This window comes from Bos indicus, chromosome 14, assembly GCF_029378745.1.
Source record: "Bos indicus isolate NIAB-ARS_2022 breed Sahiwal x Tharparkar chromosome 14, NIAB-ARS_B.indTharparkar_mat_pri_1.0, whole genome shotgun sequence".
Lineage (NCBI taxonomy): Eukaryota > Metazoa > Chordata > Mammalia > Artiodactyla > Bovidae > Bos > Bos indicus.
The window spans coordinates 65,289,411-65,310,034 of NC_091773.1; the positions used below are offsets into that span (position 1 = coordinate 65,289,411).

Consider the following 20,624-nt stretch of genomic DNA (forward strand, 5'->3'; position numbering starts at 1 on the left):
ACAACAGCAGATCATACAAATTAGAAAGAATTCATACCCTGAAAAGTTATCAAGAGAAATCACTCAGAATATGACACAAATTACAAAACATTAAAAATATATGAGGGATATAGAGACAAGAATGACAGAATAAGAGTATCCAGTGTATGTTTTTATCAAAATTGCAGAAAGAGAAAAGCTGGGAAAAGCAATATTTAAGGAAATAACAACAGAGAATTTACTGGCATTGCTGAAAGACAAAATTTCAGATTCAGAAAGCAAAATGATTCCCAAGTAAGATAAAATGAAAACCACAGCTAAATGAACTGGGGTTAGATTACATAAAATAATGGCAACAACAAGATAGGAAATGAAGAAGAAAGAATAGACACATTGCCTAAAAAGGAATAACAATCAGATTAACAACAAGCTTCTCAAATGAAGAAAGAAAGTAATTATCAAGGCAAAATTCTATAACCATATAAACTATCATTCAAGTCTGAAATAATGATAAGTTAAACAGGGCAAAATTTTCTGGGTGACTTCTTAGAAAAAATAAACTTACGAAAACTAATTCAACAGAAGTAGGAAATATGAATACTGAACCTTCTATAGGTTTCCCTGGTAGCTCGATAAAGCATCTGCCTGCAATGCAGGAAACCTGGGTTCAATCTCTGAGTCGGGAAGATCTCCTGGAGAAAGAAATGGCAACCCGCCCCACAATTCTTGCCTAGAGAATTCCATGGACAGAGCAGTCTGGCAGACTACAGTCCATGGGGCCGCAAAGAGTCGGACACGACTAAGTGACTAATACATACACACACACAAACCTTCCACAGGAATTGAAACAGTAGTTTAAAATTATTTTTAAAAGAACAAAGAAGAGGAGGAGAAAGAAGAGGAAGGAAAGGAGAAAGGGTATGGAAAAGGGGTTATAACAGCAGAAAGACAAAAACACAAAGAAAAAAAAAAACACCAAGGAAAAAGGGAGGGGAGGTAAGATGGATGGGAAGAAAAGTGGCAGGCAGGACTGAAGTGTTCTAAGGAAAATTCCACAAAACTTTTTAAGGCCATTCCAATCTTTTACAAAATCTTTCTAAAAACCAAATTTTAAAGTTTTAATTATTCGAGTGTGTACAATAAATTTCTAGGTACTGCCTTAGCTATCTCTTGCAACATTTGACATACATTATTTATCATTTAGTAAAAATAAAAATAAATCATGATGAAGATGAGTTTGTTGCAGGACTGCAAATATAGTTTAATAGTGGAAATTTCACTACCTGATTAAGATATCAGCAAGATCACATCATATTTAATATAGTTATATATCACACTCGGGGATTCCCAGGTGGTGCTAGTGGTAAAGAATCCTCCACCTGCTAATGCAGGAGACACGAGAGATGTGGGTTTGATCCCTGGGTCAGGAAGATCCCCTGGAGTAGGAAGTGGCAATTCACTCCAGTATTCTTGCCTGGAAAACTCCATGGACAGCGGAGCCTCAAGGGCTACAGTCCATGGGGCTCCAAAGAATTGGACATGACTGAGCACCTATCACACTAAATGGGAAAGTATTAGGGCTCTTTTAAAAATCATGAAAAGAAGATGCCAACTACCACTTCCAATGCTGGAAGCCTAGACAGTGAATTAAAATACAAATAAGAAATAAAAGATACTAAAATTATACACATAGGGTACGATAAAAGAGACAACTGACCATAAACTCACTCACATAAACGTAAGACAAAAAACAGACAAGTTCGATAAAATTTCCGTTCAAGACCAAATACACATTTTTCTGGAACATGAAAACCTAAATTTTAAAAAATGTATATGTATGATATGATCTCATCTTCGTCAGTCCAGAAAATAATGCCTATTATTGACCCAGGTGCAGAAAGCCCTAAGGTGTGCAGCATTATCATGTGGCATCAGCCAATCAGCCAAGGGGAACATATGCCAGTCTGCGACCATTGAGTACATCCACTCTGACCTGCTAGAGAAAAACACTGTTTACAACTGACTGAACCAATCCTTGATCCTCTCAAGAAGACTATATAGAAACCTGAACGACCCTAGCCAACCATGAGACTTGAGCTGGGTAAGCTATATGTATGGCTACAGCCCAACTGCAAGCCAGGCAGAAATGCCATGGCCCATGTGATTCATCAGCAGTGGGGTGCCCCAAATCATTATATCATCTGCCATTCACTGTGACCACCTCATCAAGGCCAGCTAAGGGGAGACAAAGATCCATACCAGGCTAAGGACATAAATCAGGAAGAATACACATTCCTGGCAACCATGGCTTGGGCCTCTAGAGGCCTGGATCCAGAATCACTCACTGTATCATTTGGGAAAATCGCATACCCTGGGATTCTTCTGACTGGCACTTACTCCCACGTACCCAACAGTGGTGACCTATGGGACGTCTGCAATGGAAATGGGGGTGCTGGAGCTCTGGATGGCACATTTGGAAGGCCACTGAAGTTCCCCAGGTGACTGGTGTGAAACTGATAGGCATGCTCTCCAGTTACTCCAATGTAACTACTAGTGTCATTTATGCTTATGAGAACATCACAGTCTATTAAAACAAAGAAGCGCCTCACAAAGGAGTCTTAGCTGCCCTAAAGTGATAAACTGTAATATTCAAATAATGTTGCTACAACGCTGATTACAAATAGGCTCAGCTAAAATCCTATTGTGGCAATCATTTCACAACATATGCTCAATCATGCTGTACTCAGATTTATACAGTGATATAAATTATTTCTCCAAAAAAAAGGGGAAAATATGAACAATGTTGATCCTCAAAACAAGGCTTTTTAAATACTTTATAGGACCAATCCATGATAAAACAAATAGTAGCTAAGCAAACTGTCAGTACTTTACACTTAAGTTAATTTTTCTTCTGTAAGCCTTAGAGTGCTGAAGAATTGATGCTTTTGAACTGTGGTGTTGGAGAAGACTCTTGAGAGTCCCTTGGACTGCAAGGAGATCCAACCAGTCCATCCTGGGGGAGATCAGTCCCGGGTGTTCTTTGGAAGGACTGATGCTAAAGCTGAAACTCCAATACTTTAGCCACCTCATGCGAAGAGTTGACTCTCTGTAAAAGACTCTGATGCTGGGAGGGATTGGGGGCAGGAGGAGAAGGGGACAACATAGGATGAGATGGCTGGATGGCATCACCGACTCAACAGACATGAGTTTGAGTGAACTCTGGGAATTGGTGATGGACAGGGAGGCCTGGTATGCTGTGATTCATGGGGTCGCAAAGAGTCAGACACAACTGAGCCACTGAACTGAACTGAACTGAAGCTTTATCATCTCCTGTCTCAAACAGATAAATGAGTTTAATCATACTATCTATCCTTACTCTGAAAAGGTTACAAAAAATTAGAAGTTCAATAGATGTACAGTAACATTATCTATGATTAAAGATACTGAATGAAAGCATTTTTAATGCTTTAGAAATAAAACTGAAGGAACAATTCTCACCAGGAATAATATAAATTTTCTTTAAGACACTGAACTTCATCTAATGACATAACCGAAAAGAGGACTGAAATAGTCCTAAATTGCTTCTTAAGGCAAGGGAAGAAAAAAGAAATTTCTGACTATTGGCTTTTAGTCAGTTACCATGGGAACTCGGAGATTCCTTTTTTTTTTTTCTTTAAGTTTTCTCTTAAAAGCCACTAAAAGAAAAAATATTGATGGTTTCTGTTCTGTTTAGAGACAATGACTAGGATAATTAATATTACGGTAGCAGCTTGTATCACTAGGATTTCCTTCTAACTCCTTCTCTTTTAACACAGCACTCCATTTTCCCACAACTTAGATGTTAGGAGACAATCAAAAATCAAAATACAGGTGATAATAGTTGAATATTTAAAACGAAGGAATAAAGCAGGGAATATTCAGGAAGTACAATTAATTCAGACTGAGGATAGGATTAAGGGAAGAAAGAGGAGATGACAACAGGAGAAATAATGCAGGAGCTTGTGCCAAGCGGGAAGAAATAAGGATCTTGAGTGCTGCTAAGAAAGATCAATCCTGGGACTTCCCCGGTGGTCCAGGGGCTAACACTCCATGCTCCTGATGTAGCAGGGACGTGTTTGATCCCTGGTCAGGGAACTAGATCCCACATGCTGCAACTAAGAGTTTGCATGCTGCAACTAAAGATCCCAGTGCACCTATTAAATAAATAAAAAATCAATACTCTTCTGATTCCGTCTACTCAGTACTTGACACTTTGGGAAAGGCATTTGATCCTTCTGAGTGTCAGTAAAATACCTACTTCCCTGCATTGTTTTGGGCTTCACAGCTGGCACAGTGGTAAAGAACCCAATGCCAGTGCAGGACACTCAAAGAGACGTGGGTTTGATCCCTGGGTCAGGAAGATACCCTAGAATAGGAAATGGCAACCCACTCCAGTATTCTTGCCTGGAAATTCCCATGGCAGAGGAAACTGGTGGGCTATAGTCCATGGGGCCGCCAAGAGTTGGACACGACTGAGCACAGTGTTGTTTTGAGGCTTATGTCAGATAATGGAAAGGACGTATAGGACAGTTTGCTCAACAAATAATTACTGAGTACCTTTATGGGATACAACAGTGAAGCAAACAGATAATTTTGGTGTTCATGGAGTTCACATTCAGGAGGACCAAATAAATACTGATTTTCAATCAGAGAAGGCAAAGAAATCCACATATACACTTGTATATATAATAAATTCCCAAGATTTAATTCTCCTTTCTCTTGCAAAGTCTCATCCTTCAAATAAGATAACTAATTAAACACACACAAATTCCATCACTGGGCGCTGACTAGTACTTGATATTCTCTATGTATGACCATAAAAATATAACAATGCAGACAGTACTATCATTGTTTGGCATTTTATGTGTGATCTAAAGGTTTTAATATGGGATACTTTTACTTTTAAAAAACAATTCCAGCACAGTTACATTCTGAAACAGTAGCCCTAATATAACTATTCCAAATAATCTGTCCATATTTTAAACCCCTTTCTAAAATCCTAGGGAAATACTTTAAAATAGGCATCTCTAGTAAGTTAACATAAATTACAAAATAAAACACACATGCTGAAGCAGTGGTTCTTAAATATTTTGGGTTATCACAGTTTGGAAGGTATGACTGGTACCTAGTTGGTAGAGACCAGGGATGCTGCAAAACATACTAAATTGCATGAGACACTCCCCAGCAATAAAAATTACCTGGTCCAAAATGTCCACAGAACCACTGCCAAAAATTATTTTGCTCTAAAAGAACACTGAAGGTTAGTAAATTATTTACTGACAGAATCTCTGTGCTGCAGTATGTTATCAGATTAGTCACAATGATAAGAGAGACATTATTTAGTGAAATCCCATAGGAAATATTGTCAACACAGAACAGGAAGCTAAAGATCACTGAGAAAACTTAATGGTCAAATTTAATATAATCCACTACAGCTGATGGCTCAAAAAGAAATACATGGCTTCAAAACTTAAACTGGCAGTAACACCGCAAAAAGATCAATTTTATTTATAATCTGGAACTAACAGGGTTTTTCCCCTTAATGCAGATGGATTTCCTTGAACCACTAACAACATGCATTGGATATCAAAGCAAAAAATGTAGACATAAAATTTATATCAGCATTCCCTAAGGTGATTTTGTCAAGCAAGCAAGAAATATAGATCACACTGTTCCTTAAAAATATATCCTTTCAAAATTAGTCATTCATTTTACTAGTAGTATAGAATCTAATTACAGTAGCTGCTTAAGTAGTATTTATTAAAATGAATGATATTTAAAACAATATGCCCCAAACTAAATTACAGGGTTTAGAACGCTCAAAAATGTCAAAAGATTGAAATTTTCACTCAATATGTTTCACATAAAACTGGTAAGATAATACTGCCCAAGGAGAAAAGCCCTATAATCCAAGAACAGCCTAACTGAATGAAAATTTAGAAGTCATCCCAAGCTAAACTTCTCAAAGGAGGATTTTTCCTCCTAATTATATACCTAATTAAAGGTGAGCATTCTTTGGCATTGCCTTTCTTTGGGATTGGAATGAAAACTGACCTTTTCCAGTCCTGTGGCCACTGCTGAGTTTTCCAAATTTGCTGGCATATTAAGGGCAGCACTTTCACAGCGTCATCTTTCAGGATTTGAAATAGCTCAACTGGAATTCCATCACCTCCACTAGCTTTGTTCATAGTGATGCTTTCTAAGGCCCACTTGACTTCACATTCCAGGATGTCTGGCTCTAGGTCAGTGATCACACCATCGTGATTATCTGGGTCGTGAAGATCTTTTTTGTACAGTTCTTCAGTGTATCCTTGCCACCTCTTCTTAATATCTTCTGCTTCTGTTAGGTCCATACCATTTCTGTCCTTTATCGAGCCCATCTTTGCATGAAATGCTCCCTTGGTATCTCGAATTTTCTTGAAGAAATCTCTAGTCTTTCCCATTCTGTTTCCCTCTATTTCTTTGCATTGATCGCTGAGAAAGGCTTTCTTATCTCTTCTTGCTATTGTAAAGAGACATTACTTTGCCAACAAAGGTCCGTCTAGTCAAGGCTATGGTTTTTCCTATAGTCATGTATGGATGTGAGAGTTGGACTGTGAAGAAAGAGGAGTGCCGAAGAATTGATGCTTTTGAACTGTGGCATTGGAGAAGACTCTTCAGAGTCCCTTGGACTGCAAGGAGATCCAACCAGTCCATTCTAAAGGAGATCAGCCCTGGGATTTCTTTGGAAGGAATGATGCTAAAGCTGAAACTCAAGTACTTTGGCCACCTCATGCAAAGAGTTGACTCATTGGAAAAGACTCTGATGCTGGGAGGGATTGGGGGCAGGAGAAGGGGACCACAGAGGATGAGATGGCTGGATGGCTGAATGGCATCACTGACTCGACGGACGTGAGTTTGAGTGAACTCCGGGAGTTGGTGATGGACAGGGAGGCCTGGCGTGCTGCAATTCATGGGGTTGCAAAGAGTCGGACATGACTGAGCTACTGAACTGAACTAAAGGTGAGCCATTCTTAAAATTCTCTTCTCTAGATAGCTCAAAGATGATGTTGGCTACATTTTTTTAGCAAGATCTGAAAACTGGAAGTGAAGCGGCAGCCATGTATTCTTCACACTCAGAAGGTGATACTGTTATTCATGCATGTTGTTGCTTATCTGCTGGCTCATCGATTTGGCACAGGCAGCAGCTGCCCCTTAACCCCAGCTTTTACCAAACCTCCTCTTTCAACTTCTCTGACTCCTGGGCCAGGAGCATTATTCATTGTGAGCTACGAGAAGAAGGATATAATATTCTCTCACAAGATAACTATATTCATGAAACTAGGAAAGAGTGAGAGGGCAGCTTCCAGTTATCCTCACAGGTTCCCTTTTGTCCTTGCTTCCCTTTACTTCATGTCAACATTCCCTTATCGATTTTCTGCCTTGATGACTTCGGGTAACAGCACCAAACATAGAACGACCAACTCCCACAAACTGTTTAAACAGCTCCCAAAACTGAGTATGGAGAAGTCTTTATAATAAATCCTTCAAATGTGTATCTCCTAGTGGTCTGCTTCTCTGATTAAACCTTGACTAACAGAGGATTTCTGCAAGGTGCCCTTTATGTTGTTCAAGCATATTCAATTACAGTATAAGTCCAGGAAAATAAGATGTATAAAACTCCTAAGAAACATTAACCATTTGGATAGTAAATTTTAAAATATCTTGAGATACAAGTAGAACTCATAAAATATGTGAGGAAGCAAGAAGCTACTGAAACAGAATTTGCAAAATATTTTAAATATAGGTAGCAAATTAGCAATCTGTTAGGGTAGGGGAGAGAGAAAACACATAAACGTTGCATGCCACAGGATACAGGATGCAAGCAGTGTGGACTGTCCCACTTACATTTTGACCTATGCATGCTGACTGACTTATGTTTTGAGAAGCCTTTTGCTTCTCATTTGTGTTCTAATTAATCTTGACAGTGTTCTGATGCAATATTTTACCTTTATTTGACTTGTAACCTGCTTTACAGACTTTATTGAATATTTAGAACAAAGTAAATAGGTGTGCAAGGACTTTGTTAATCTGATGTTTTAAGAAAAGACAACTACACACTGTAAGACCTCACTTAAAAAAGTCTAACCACCAAGTTTGTTTTTTTAAGATGCTCAATATGGTTCTTCTATATTGAGAAAATCTGAAAAAAACTTGGTATTTTGATTTTTTTATTTCTTCCAAGGATCTATTACTATTAGAGAAGACATAATTTATGAGCTGATATTTAGAACATATTTATATCAACTCCCTCTTGATTTACGTGAAGTTTAACATTTATTAGGATGGACAGGATCAAAGTAGAGAAGTTGAATACTGATATTGTGCCGTAGCAGGGGACATACACAAAAAGTCAATACCACTTAAGAGCTTTTAATACAATCTGGAAATGAGTAATTTCATTCAAGATATTTAAGGGAGTGAAACAAATGATTTATATAGGTATTACACCCTGAAGAGGATGCTGTTGGCTCCTCTCCAGCGGCCACGCTTCTCTTCCTTCTGAAAAGAATCCCAAACTTTATGCAAGAACCCGGAAATGAATGCTACCTCCACTTTAGGTCTAAGCTTGTCACGGCCATTCCATCCCGCTTTACAGGTTTTGAAGAACCTGAACTAAAGCTGATCAACACATGGTATTCCATGGCAATTACTGGTTTAAATGTGGGCATGTGGCTGAAGTCAACCCAATCACATTGAATGAAAGAAGAGGGTTTTATTCCACAGGGGGGTAAAAAAGTATCTGACTGTCTATCTAGCACAAGTATAACATTAATTTAAATTAACAGAAGTTTCTTATATTCAAGGTAATGGTTCTTGGAATTTAAAAAGAATTAAAATTTTGTAAAAAATAAAAAAAGGATTGAATCTACTAAACAGAAACCTGTCTTCAAAGTATGAGACATTTCAAATTTGAGAAAATAATACTTTTCAAAACTATGGATATAGTTAATACATTAAGGCTGAATAATCCACTAGTGCAATTTCCATCTTGAAAGAAAAATCCCAGTATTTTCATTTAGTCACTGATTCAAACTGAACTGGGCTGACTCAATTTCACACTGCTACTGTTTTTACCCATTTATGTTGGTTATAATGCTGTATTTCTTATCAAACACCACCAATTATGATATACTATTATTTCATACATCCATAGAGCTGAAGCACCCCAGGAGTACATCTTTGTATAAGACTTAAGATAAAATAAACCCTCTTAGTTTATAGAAAAAGCAATAAAGCTCATGAAATAGCCTTTACTCTGAGTGAAGGGTAGGGGACACAATCTCTGGAAAAAATTTAAACCACAAAACAATACTCACACTGTGAAGACAGTCTGAGTTTATACTAACAATGAAATTCAAACATCACCTAAGAAATAACTAATATAAAGTGGTCTCAGGTTGATCATGTCTGAGATGACTGGAAGATGCAAAAACAAACTCCCTTTATAGGAACTAGACTTCAACTGAGAACAAAGGTAAAAATAAAAGACCACTTATTTTAAGAAATGCTAAAATCTGGGGGAGCGGGGGGAGGGGAACTCAAAAGTAACTCAAAATTGATGAATTACGATATGAATTCTGTATGATAAATGATACATCTGTAACAGACAAATACATGAAATTTAATTACAAATATGGGGGCCTATGCAAATACTTTCAGTTACTGCAACATGTAGCTTTAAATCTGGCTGCTGATGAAGTCATTCTCACCATCTATTTTCAGCAAAATAACCATTTCAAAATAGATGAATTTCTAACATGCATTCACTCGAGTCTCCTTTTTAACCATCTTGAACTAACATATGGCTAAAAGCAGCTGAGTTTTATCCTACATGTTCTTCTCTTTGTAACTATAAGATTCTGGCCAACGAAGAGTGAAATGTTAGGCATCTATTTGTATATAATTTAACTGTATTATATTTTCTAGATATTCTCTAATCAGAATTTATTTCTTATTAGAAAATTTTAATTCCAAGTTCATTTTCAACTCTTACAAGTAATACCTTGGTTTGTCAAACTGAAAATTTCCACTTTAAGCAAAATTATTTTCCCAGACGAATCTGCTTTCAACCAACTAGGTAGGAAGAAATTCTGCCTTATTCCTAATTATTTAAGCTTTTCATAAACTACTTACTTACTCAACAACTGGAAACATTCACATATCAGAGAAGACACAGTCTTTGCTCTCATGAAGTTTAGAAGCAAACTGAAAACAGGTTATACGTCTCAAAGCTTATATGTGAATAACACAAGTTTATTCACTCAATATATATACTGAGTACTTGTTGTATATATATCATGGAACATTTAAGTGTTTTTAACCAGGATTTCTCATCTGAACCATAAAAGACATAAAATTATTTGAGACATTATCTTCTCAGTACTTCCAGGTATGATACACAGATGCACAGAAGGGAATCCAGTAGAGAATAGATGAAAAGGAAAGATGATGACTAAGATATATTTTTTCTTTCAATAAAATTAGTGGAAAAGATAAGTAACCCAATCATTAAAGTACACTATAGGAACATGGGAGAACAGTCCCCAAAACCATTTCCTATGGGCAACATGTAATTTAATGAGGGGGAAATATCCTAAGGAAAAAAGATTATTTTCTTTGAAATAGAAAAGACCTTTAAACAAATGTGTAATTTAACTATTTGGAAGGTAGACACAAAAGGATAATATAAAAGTACCATAAGAACGACAGGCACTTGTATAAAGATCACCCCAGAAAAACAGGCTGATAACTTGAAAGTTGAGACACCATGTCCTACCAAAAGTGGTCTTTTTTCTACGAGGAACTAACATCTTGACTAAGGTCCTTGTCAATCATTTAAAATAATGCTCTTAAGAGAACATGATCATAACTTTCCCGAGATATCAGATTTATGTTGATTGAGATTTTAACCTAAACCATACATAAACAGGTTAGAATTACTCTGCTATAACTATTCTTAGCAATAAATTTTACAAAACTGCCTTTGAAAAGTAGACTGAAATGTCAATACCTTTTAGCCCACAGAGTTATATTTTGAAGAAAAACTGAGGCATAAAATTAAACTGGCTTGTTTCACTATGTTAGATAGTACGTGAGCAGTTGAAAAGGTTGAAACAATGCATTTCACCGGATAGCCATCAAGGAATCACTGTGTGGTTTTCAAGTGATAAAATCAGTTGACAATTTATGTAGAATGAATGAAAGAAGCAAAATTAGAAAGAAAACAAACTATCCAAACTGTTCTGTGATTAATGCTGCCAATCTAGTTTAAATTATGGAAAATAAGAATAAAAAGCAAGGTAAAGTTGAAAGAATCTTAAAGACAAAGAACCCTTAAGACCTGTTGACTAACCCAATAAACAGCAAAGAAGAGCACAGATTAAAATGTTATTAGGCTTTTGACAGTAACAATACCGGTTTACATATTCAGAACCTAAATGAAAATACGGATGGTTACTAAAACCTCAGGTTTTACCTAAAAGATATCTTAATAGTTTATCCAGTGGGAGGAAAAGGCATTTCAATTAAAAGTATTAAAACATAAAAAACAATTATTTTAAAAATCCTTCTAATCTCTGCAACTAAAAATAACCCTATGAAGCTGATTAAAGTAACAAATCTGAAAAGTTCCCCTCAACCAATAAACAATCATTTCTCTCCTTTAGAATACATGATTCAAGGTATCTGCATATAACAAGTGCTCTATTACTTGAAGTGCAATCACAAAAATTTTGAAAATACATTTTAAGATTAATATCCTGTTTGCTGAACCCAGGGTAAGCAAGGCGAGCTGGGGAAGCTGGAAGAAACTCAAGGGGCTGTAGGAACTGCAAACACACTTATTCTCACCTGACTGGCAGCAAAAGTAGCAGCAGACACACTATATTCTTTCCTCTGGTGGTTGACCCAGCAATCACAGCCATTAACGCAGCCTCACCACCATAATGCAGCCATACACAAAACAACACAGCATTCCTTCAGGACTTTTCCAGGTGGAGCTTGTATATGCTTACACAACAAAAGTAGCCTGTGGCCAAGCGAGTACTTTGTGACGTGAATGCGCAGTGCTGTAAGTACATGTGAAAGTCACTCAGTCCTGTCCAACTCTTTGTGACCCCACCACGGACTGTCACTCCATGGAATTCTCCAGGCGAGAATATCGGAGTGGTTAGTCTTTTCCTTCTCCAGGGGATCTTCCAACCCCAGGGAATTATTATAAGTACATAATCATTCAAAAAACATGGGGCAAGAGAGCCTAACCACACCATCTGGCTAATTTGCTCTTTCCCTACAGCAGCTAAACATGAGTCTTTAAAAATTTCTTAGCAGCGGAATTCTTTACTCAAACAAAATCTTAAATAGTAGTCCAACAAACTAATCAGAAAAAAATCAGTTACTTTTATAGATACAGGTCTAGAGCCTTACCCAATGTCAACTCTAAGAAATCTTGGACTCTGTAGAGTGCAAGTTTAAAATAAAATTAAATGGAAAAGAAAACACTATATATCACTTTGTCCAGTGGAATAAAATCTACACAAAACTAAAATCAAAATAGTTATCTTATTGACAGATTGAGATATACAAGTGAAATAAGCAGCCCTTGAAAGCTGAATGGACTAAAAAGGCTAATATTTGGTTAGAGGAAATAAAAGTACTCAGTAATTATTTACTTCAATACTTTGAGAAAATGAAAATTATCATGAGAGATTGCACTTGCTTAACTTTAATTACTTTCCCATGTTCATTCCACTGCTTGGCTTCTAAATCTAAATTTCAGAAAGAGTTTGATCAACTGCTGAGTTAAAAAGCTCTCCTACTGCTTTTATCTTTGAGTAAAGCTACCGTCTCCAAAGACCTCCCCCAAGAATCATGGGCTATGAACTATAGGAGGGCTCACGCCTAGTTGCTGGTGTCTCAGCCTGCATTCATTACTTCACCCCATTAACATTCCATGCTGGGAGTCCTTTGCTAGTTTTATGAGGCGAAACCACAAAATGTCAGGTTAACAAAATCCTCACACAGTAATTTCACCTTAAAATACTGCCTGTCAAGCACTTGCTTCCAAGATATTCAATAAATCACTAACTCTATAAAGCAGGTTGCTAGTCAAATAAAGGTAAAATTTGCATCCGAGTACAATAAAGACTAATCAAAACACAAGCTGATTATTTAGAACTAAAACCTTTGGGGAAAAGAGAGTCGAGCAGTGTGATTCAAGTGTACTTGAATCATATTGGTAACCTCAGTTTTTAATTGTGTTTATAGTTACACAGATATACTTGCCTCTCTATTATAACCAATTTCCAATCATTCAGATACCTGATTTCAGAAACTCTGATAGGCAGTAGAGAGTTTTGGAGACATGAACATGTTGGGTCCATTCCTGGTTCGCCACTTGTTAACTATGTGTCTTATCTCCTTAAATCTTGTTTTTTCCATGTAAACATGAAGAAAATAATTTTCTTCATTGATTTATTCTGATTTAAAAAGATGTCAGGTAAAAGCACTAAGCATAGCCTATAATAGCCATAATAACATGTTTAATAATGGTAATAACAGTAAATGTTCATATTTGTTAGTTTTCTGCCCTCTATCCGCTGCAGAGATGAAAATTGCCAACTTAAGTGAGAGTTACTGTTCAATTTCTCTACAAGCTCTGAGGATACCATAACGAAGAGATCTTATCTCTGCATGTGCAGTCATGGAGTCAAGAAAGTCACAAAGGGAAAAAGAAAGTGAAAGGAAGACTTTTAGGCATACATGTAAGTGAAAATACACCCATAAACACATATGTCTACACTCCTTTCTCCTTCATTCAACAGGAATGAGACAATATAAACTGGCTAACCCCTGTGCACCCACCCTCTAAGATGATGATCCCTGTCATTGCTAGTATGTGGCTGTCATGACAACTATAATATTAAACCCTGTTGGATAGCAAACTTCAGAGCAAGTATCTTTAAGCAGAACAGCCTAGGCTTAAATAAATCTTTACACTCTCTGGATGACCAAGATACAGACTCTTTACAGTGGACTTTGGTTTGAGACCGCCAAAATGGACACAAATTAATCCCAGTGAAATTTGAAACCTACATTCTATTCTGGGTTGAAATTAATTGCCTGACAGCTCCCTCATTAAATATTTATTAGACAACTATTAACTACCAGGCGTTACAGCTTTCTCAGAACTATCATCAGGATCTAGAAAGGATGACCACTTTTTCAAGTCTGAAACTGTTTCTACCAAGAAAATGAGTAGAAAAGGCGAAGTATGATTATACTCAAACCATATAATGAGTACCTGTATAGTCTAGGGAACTGACATGAAAGCAGGTAAAATTCACACTGTCCAACACTAATCTCCCAAAGGAAAGTAATTCACACTCTGATTCTGTTCTATACATAACAGATAAAAATTATTCTAATGCTAATGACCTTTGTAAATATAAAGTGAAGAGGATAACATACATCAGTGAACTATCAATGAATTATGGCAAAAATATTTAAGAACCATCACTGCATGATTTTCACATGTTCTCCTTACTATCCTAGTAATAAATATTATTTCTTTTCTTTGAACCCATTTCAATTTCTTCAAGTCCCTTTGTAAATGCACATAACAAAACAGAATAGGAACCAACATAGGACTGTTGCAATAGCTAACTCCTTGCATATACTTTCCACTTCCAATAATAAAAGACAAATCCTTGCCACTGACATGTGGATTACGTTCTTATTAAATTCTTAATACAAAAGTTAAATGAGCATTCATGTTCTCAATTGCATAAGCAAAATAAATCTAAAAGAAAATTGGTTAATATTAATAATTCAGATTAAACACTATAATCACTGTTCACAGTAGACTCGTATGATCAAAAACCAAAACCAATCCTCAAATTAAAATTTTACTTCTATTTTCCTCTAATGTTCTTTTAAGATTCTGATCAATTCAGCTGCTCAGTCATGTCCAACTCTTTGCGACCACATGAAACGCAGCACACTAGGCCTCCCAGTCCATCACCAACTCCCTAAACCCATGTGCATCGAGTCGGTGATGCCATCCAACCATCTCATCCTCTGTCATCCCCTTCTCCTCCTGCCCTCAATCTTTCCCAGCATCAGGGTCTTTTAAAATGAGTCAGCTCTTCACATCAGGTGGTCAAAGTATTGGAGTTTCAGCTTCAACATCAGTCCTTCCAATGAACATGCAGGACTGATCTTTAGGATGGACTGGTTGGATCTCCTTGCAGTCCAAGGGACTCTCAAGAGTCTTCTCCAACACCACAGTTCAAAAGCATCAATTCTTCAGCACTCAGCTTTCTTCACAGTCCAACTCTCACATCCGTACATGCTGCTGCTGCTAAGTCGCTTCAGTCGTGTCCGACTCTGTGCAACCCCATAGACGGCAGCCCACCAGGCCTCACCGTCCCTGGGATTCTCCAGGCAAGAACACTGGAGTGGGTTGCCATTTCCTCCTCCAATGCATGAAAGTGAAAAGTGAAAGTGAAGTCGCTCAGTCGAGTCCGACTCTTAGCAACCCCATGGACTGCAGCCTACCAGGCTCCTCCGTCCATGGGGATCTTCCAGGCAAGAGTATTGGAGTGGGGTGCTATCGCCTTCTCCCTCCATACATGACTACTGAAGAAACCATAGCCTTGACTAGACGGACCTTTGTTGGCAAAGGAATGTCTCTGCTTTTTAAGACGCTGTCTAGGTTGGTCATAACTTTCCTTCCAAGTAAGTGTCTTTTAATTTCATAGCTGCAATCACCATCTGCAGTGATTTTGGAGCCCAGAAAAATAAAGTCAGCCTCTGTTTCCACTCTTTCCCCATCTATTTGCCATGAAGTCATGGGAGCAGATGCCATGATCTTCGTTTTCTGAATGTTGAGCTTTAAGCCAACTTTTTCACTCTCCTCTTTCACTTTCATCAAGAGGCTCTTCAGTTTTTCTTTACTTTCTGCCTGCCATAAGGGTGGTGTCATCTGCATATCTGAGGTTATTGATATTTGTCCCGGCAATCTTGATTTCAGCTTGTACTTCCTCCAGCCCAGCATTTCTCGTGATGTACTCTGCATATAAGTTAAATAAGCAGGGTGACAATATACAGCCTTGATGTACTCCTTTTCCTATTTGGAACCGGTCTGCTGTTATATGTCCAGTTCATATTTTTTAATATGCAAATTTACATTTGTACATCTAATACAACATAAAGAGAGGCAGCATAATCTTGGGTCTCCCAAATCTCAGAAAACATTATTGTTTTTGTTCAGTTGCAGCTGCTAAGTTGTATTTGACTCTTTGTGACCTCGTGAACTGCAGCACACCAGGCTTCCCTGTCCTTCACTATCTCTCAGAGTTGGCTCAAAGGCATGTCCACTGAGTTGGTGAGCTATCCAGAAAATATTAGTGATCTAGTAAAACCCTATATCTAATAATTTAATTTAATTTTACTAATAACTGAATACATTTTAATAGAGCCTTATATATTTTAGTGATGTAGAGATCTCAAGTATCTCACCTAAAAAGATGGCTCTTCTGCTCCACACTCTTAGTAAAAACCAGTCAATAACAAAGAGCTCTAAGAAAAGAACAAAGTCACAAAGTCAAAAGCAAGAAAACCAAAACTCGAGGATCTCATCAAAATGATACAATTAAAGGAGAACACAGTCTTTGGACACAGGCAAATACAGAACACAATAAAACCAGGGCCTAACACCTGAGAAAAGCCTGTTTGGCTTCCAACAACAATTGTGTCACAGAAGACAAAAAAAAGCCTTCCTAGAAATTTACAATTTGATCAGTAATTCTAAGAACATGAAAGTCCCACCTTCTTTCTTGCATATATAAAAGGTATCTATAAAGTCTACAAACCCTATGTTCCAAAGAAATAGAAATGAGATTGAATAAATTATTTATTATGACTAGGTCTTAATCAACTGGATATCTCATATCACTTTCCTTGTACAGCAGAACTTAAATAAATGGTCCAGTAAGCTTATTAAGAAAAAAAAAATGTTATTTGGAAGTAAACTGAACTATAAATAATATTCAAATGTAAATTTAAAATTATTCAACACAGCACCAGAAAGGAATAAAAAGCTCATCTGATATAAGTGTGATAACAGAACAAATTAAACAAATTTTAAACTTTTTACAGGAAAAAGAAATGGTCATTACCCAATATCGTTATACACCTTAATTATTTAAGCAGAGTTATAAAATTGTGCATAAAAGAATCTTCAGATTTTAAAATAGCCTATAACCATCTGAACCAATCTGAATTTAATCAGATAAGTTTTCCATAATTTACAGCATGCTCCATGCTTAGAATTTGATAACAGAATCTCGAACTGGCAATAGTTACTCTTTGTGTGGAAGTAACTGAATGTTTAAAGACAAATGGTTAAAACCAACAAATATAAAACATTTGTTTAGTTGTATAGATTTAAGCTCTCACTGGCTCAGAACCAAACTTAAATTCTGAGTAACTAAAGGTCAAGGGTAAGCTTATTTGCAAATCAGCAGTGCTGACTGAAAGGTGACCTGGAGGAATAAAATGAAAACAGAAAAATTTACTTTTTTTTCATGCTGTAAACACCAAAGCACGGTGACTATTTAAAAAAGTCATATTCATAATGATCATCATATATTTGGGGGAGTTAAAATTGTTTAACAAACATTTAAGGAGAGCTTCAATCCTCATAAGGTTCACCATTTTATAAAGTGTAGAACCGCATTTACAAATTAAATGCTTCCTCTCTTAAATAAATTGTATGGCAATTTTAAAAGGAAGACAAGGGTCCCTTCTAACATTTTTCTTTTAGTAAATGCTTCATTTTATATTACGGTGAACAGATGCGTGTATAGGGTGCAGGGAAAAGGTATGACCGCCCCGGGCTCCGGGCAGGGACTAGTAGCCTCCATAGTCCTTTATGAGCTCGTAAACAGTTTGAATAATCATCAGGAAGCCAGTGGACAAAATGATGATGTGGACGATAATCAGGAGGAGGCCCAGGATCAGGATGCAGATGCTCAGGCACTTGGCAGTGAAGTCATAGCTCTAGGCCCCAATGATGCTGCCCACCATCTTCTGGTCGCTAGACTTCACGGACTGGATGAATGCCATGAAGCCCAAGCAGCACCAGTTCATGAAGATTGTGTTGAACAGGGATCAGACGATGTGGTCAGGCACGAAGGCCTCACTGCAGATGTTGATCACTGTGGTCGTCACAAGCACTGGGCTCTGGGAAGCCTCCAGCACGGCCACCTTGTTCTCCTCCTTGAGCATCTTACAGGCTGGGGGGACCATGCTGTGGGCACCAGCGGAAAAGGGCTGGGACATGAGGTTCATGGTGGGGATGGAGCAACTGTGGTCCAGATGCCCACTTACGACATTTTCAATGTAATTAGTCTCATTAAAATAGCCAGAAGTAACTATTCAATTGCAGTCTGTTAGTAAATGGTTTCGGAGAAGGCAATGGCACCCCACTCCAGTACTCTTGCCTGGAAAATCCCATGGACGGAGGAGCCTGGTGGGCTGCAATCCATGGGGTCACTAAGAGTCGGACATGACTGAGCGATTTCACTTTCACTTTTCATTTTCATGCATTGGAGAATGAAATGGCAACCCACTCCAGTGTTCTTGCCTGGAGAATCCCAGGGACGGGGGAGCCTCGTGGGCTGCCGTCTGTGGGGTCGCACATAGTCGGAGACGACTAAAGCGACTCAGCAGCAGCAGTAAACGGTTTGAACTGATCGAGATGAAAGATAAACAAGTCAAATAACTGGACAAAATTACAAAATATTTACTGAGAAAATAAAATGTGTAAACTTCAAATAGTCATAATGACAGGAAGAAAAAAGATAAAAATGAGAAATTATTGATGCTATATTTTAAGAATCTGTGTAACAAAGAACAGGATTACAAGGAGCTAAAAGTCCTTACCCTCTTACCACATCTCCCACTAACACTTTGACATTAGCAAAACAACATAAATAAAAAAAATTAGTATTCTGGAAAATTAATATGCTTACTGAGATAGACTTATCGTATAGGTCTCTTTCAAACAGAAAGCAAACCACTGCATTTCTAATTTAATACTCTCTTGGAAACCAGAGGCTATAATCCAAAGAGCTAGCATTCTCAACTAAAATTCACAAAGACCCAAAACAAAAGAGTAGAGACACACGATAGCCCTCAGTTCAGTTCAGTCGCTCAATCGTGTCCGACTCTTTGCAACCCCATGAATCACAGCACACCAGGCCTCCCTGTCCATCACCAACTTCCGGAGTTCACTCAAACTCATGTCCATCAAGTTGGTGATGCCATCCAGCCATCTCATTCTCTGTCGTCCTGCCCCCAATCCCCCCCAGCATCAGTCTTTTCCAATGAGTCAACCCTTCGCATGAGGTGGCCAAAGTACTGGAGTTGCAGCTTTCGCATCATTCCTTCCAAAGAACACCCAGGGCTGATCTCCTTCAGAATAGATGGGTTGGATCTCCTTGCAGTCCAAGGGACTCCCAAGAGTCTTCTCCAACATCACAGTTCAAAAGCATCAATTCTTCAGCGCTCAGCTTTCTTCACAGTCCAAGTCTCACATCCATACATGACAACAGGAAAAACCATAGCCTTGACTAGACGAACCTTTGTTGGCAAAGGAATGTCTCTGCTTTTGAAAATGCTCTCTATGTTGGTCATGACTTTCCTTCCAAGGTAAGAGTCTTTTAATTTCATGGCTGCAGTCACCATCTGCAGTGATTTTGGAGCCCAAAAAAATAAAGTCTGACACTGTTTCCACCGTTTCCCCATCTATTTCCCATGAAGTGATGGGACCAGATGCCATGTTCTTCGTTTTCTGAATGTTGAGCTTTAAGCCAACTTTTTCACTCTTCTCTTTCACTTTCATCAAGAGGCTTTTGAGTTCCTCTTCACTTTCTGCCATAAAGGTGGTGTCATCTGCATATCTGAGGTTATTGATATTTCTCCCGGCAATCTTGATTCCAGCTTGTGTTTCTTCCAGTCCAGCGTTTCTCATGATGTACTCTGCATAGAAGTTAAATAAGCAGGGTGACAATATACAGCCTTGACATACTCCTTTTCCTATTTGGAACCAGTCTGTTGTTCCATGTCCAGTTCTAACTGTTGCTTCCTGACCTGCATACAGATTTCTCAGGAGGCAGGTCAGGTGGTCTGGTATTCCCATCTCTTTCAGAATTTTCCACAGTTTATTGTGATCCACACAGTCAAAGGCTTTGGCATAGTCAATAAAGCAGAAATAGATGTTTTTCTGGAACTCTCTTGCTTTTTCCATGATAGCCCTAGGGTCTATTATAAGCCACCCCTCCCTCACATGTTTTTAATACTGGAATACAGTGTGACATATAAGAGTTAAATAATAAGAGTAAGCAAATATTTATTAAATGCCTCCTAGTATTGGCATTATTCCAATATTTTGGCCAACTGATGTGAAAAACCGACTCATTGGAAAAGACCCTGAGGCTGGGAACGATATAAGGTGGGAGGAGAAGGGGACGACAGAGGATGAGAATGCTGGATGGCAT

The 20,624-nt window shown here is 37.9% G+C and overlaps 1 protein-coding gene across 25 annotated transcripts in view; it reads right to left on the bottom strand.

Annotated features, from left to right (window-relative positions):
* The window catches only part of VPS13B (vacuolar protein sorting 13 homolog B), an 807,303-nt gene that overhangs the window by 525,944 nt on the left and 260,735 nt on the right, over nt 1-20,624 (bottom strand). Inside the window, exon 20 of one of the 25 annotated variants that reach the window (XM_070803116.1) lies at nt 1,283-18,814. The exons of the other annotated variants lie outside the window; for them this stretch is intronic. Within the exon in view, the coding sequence (XP_070659217.1) occupies nt 18,789-18,814 (26 nt within the window). The 3' untranslated portion in view covers nt 1,283-18,788. Of the gene's footprint in view, nt 1-1,282; nt 18,815-20,624 lie in introns of those variants that run through there. 25 annotated transcript variants of the gene reach the window in all.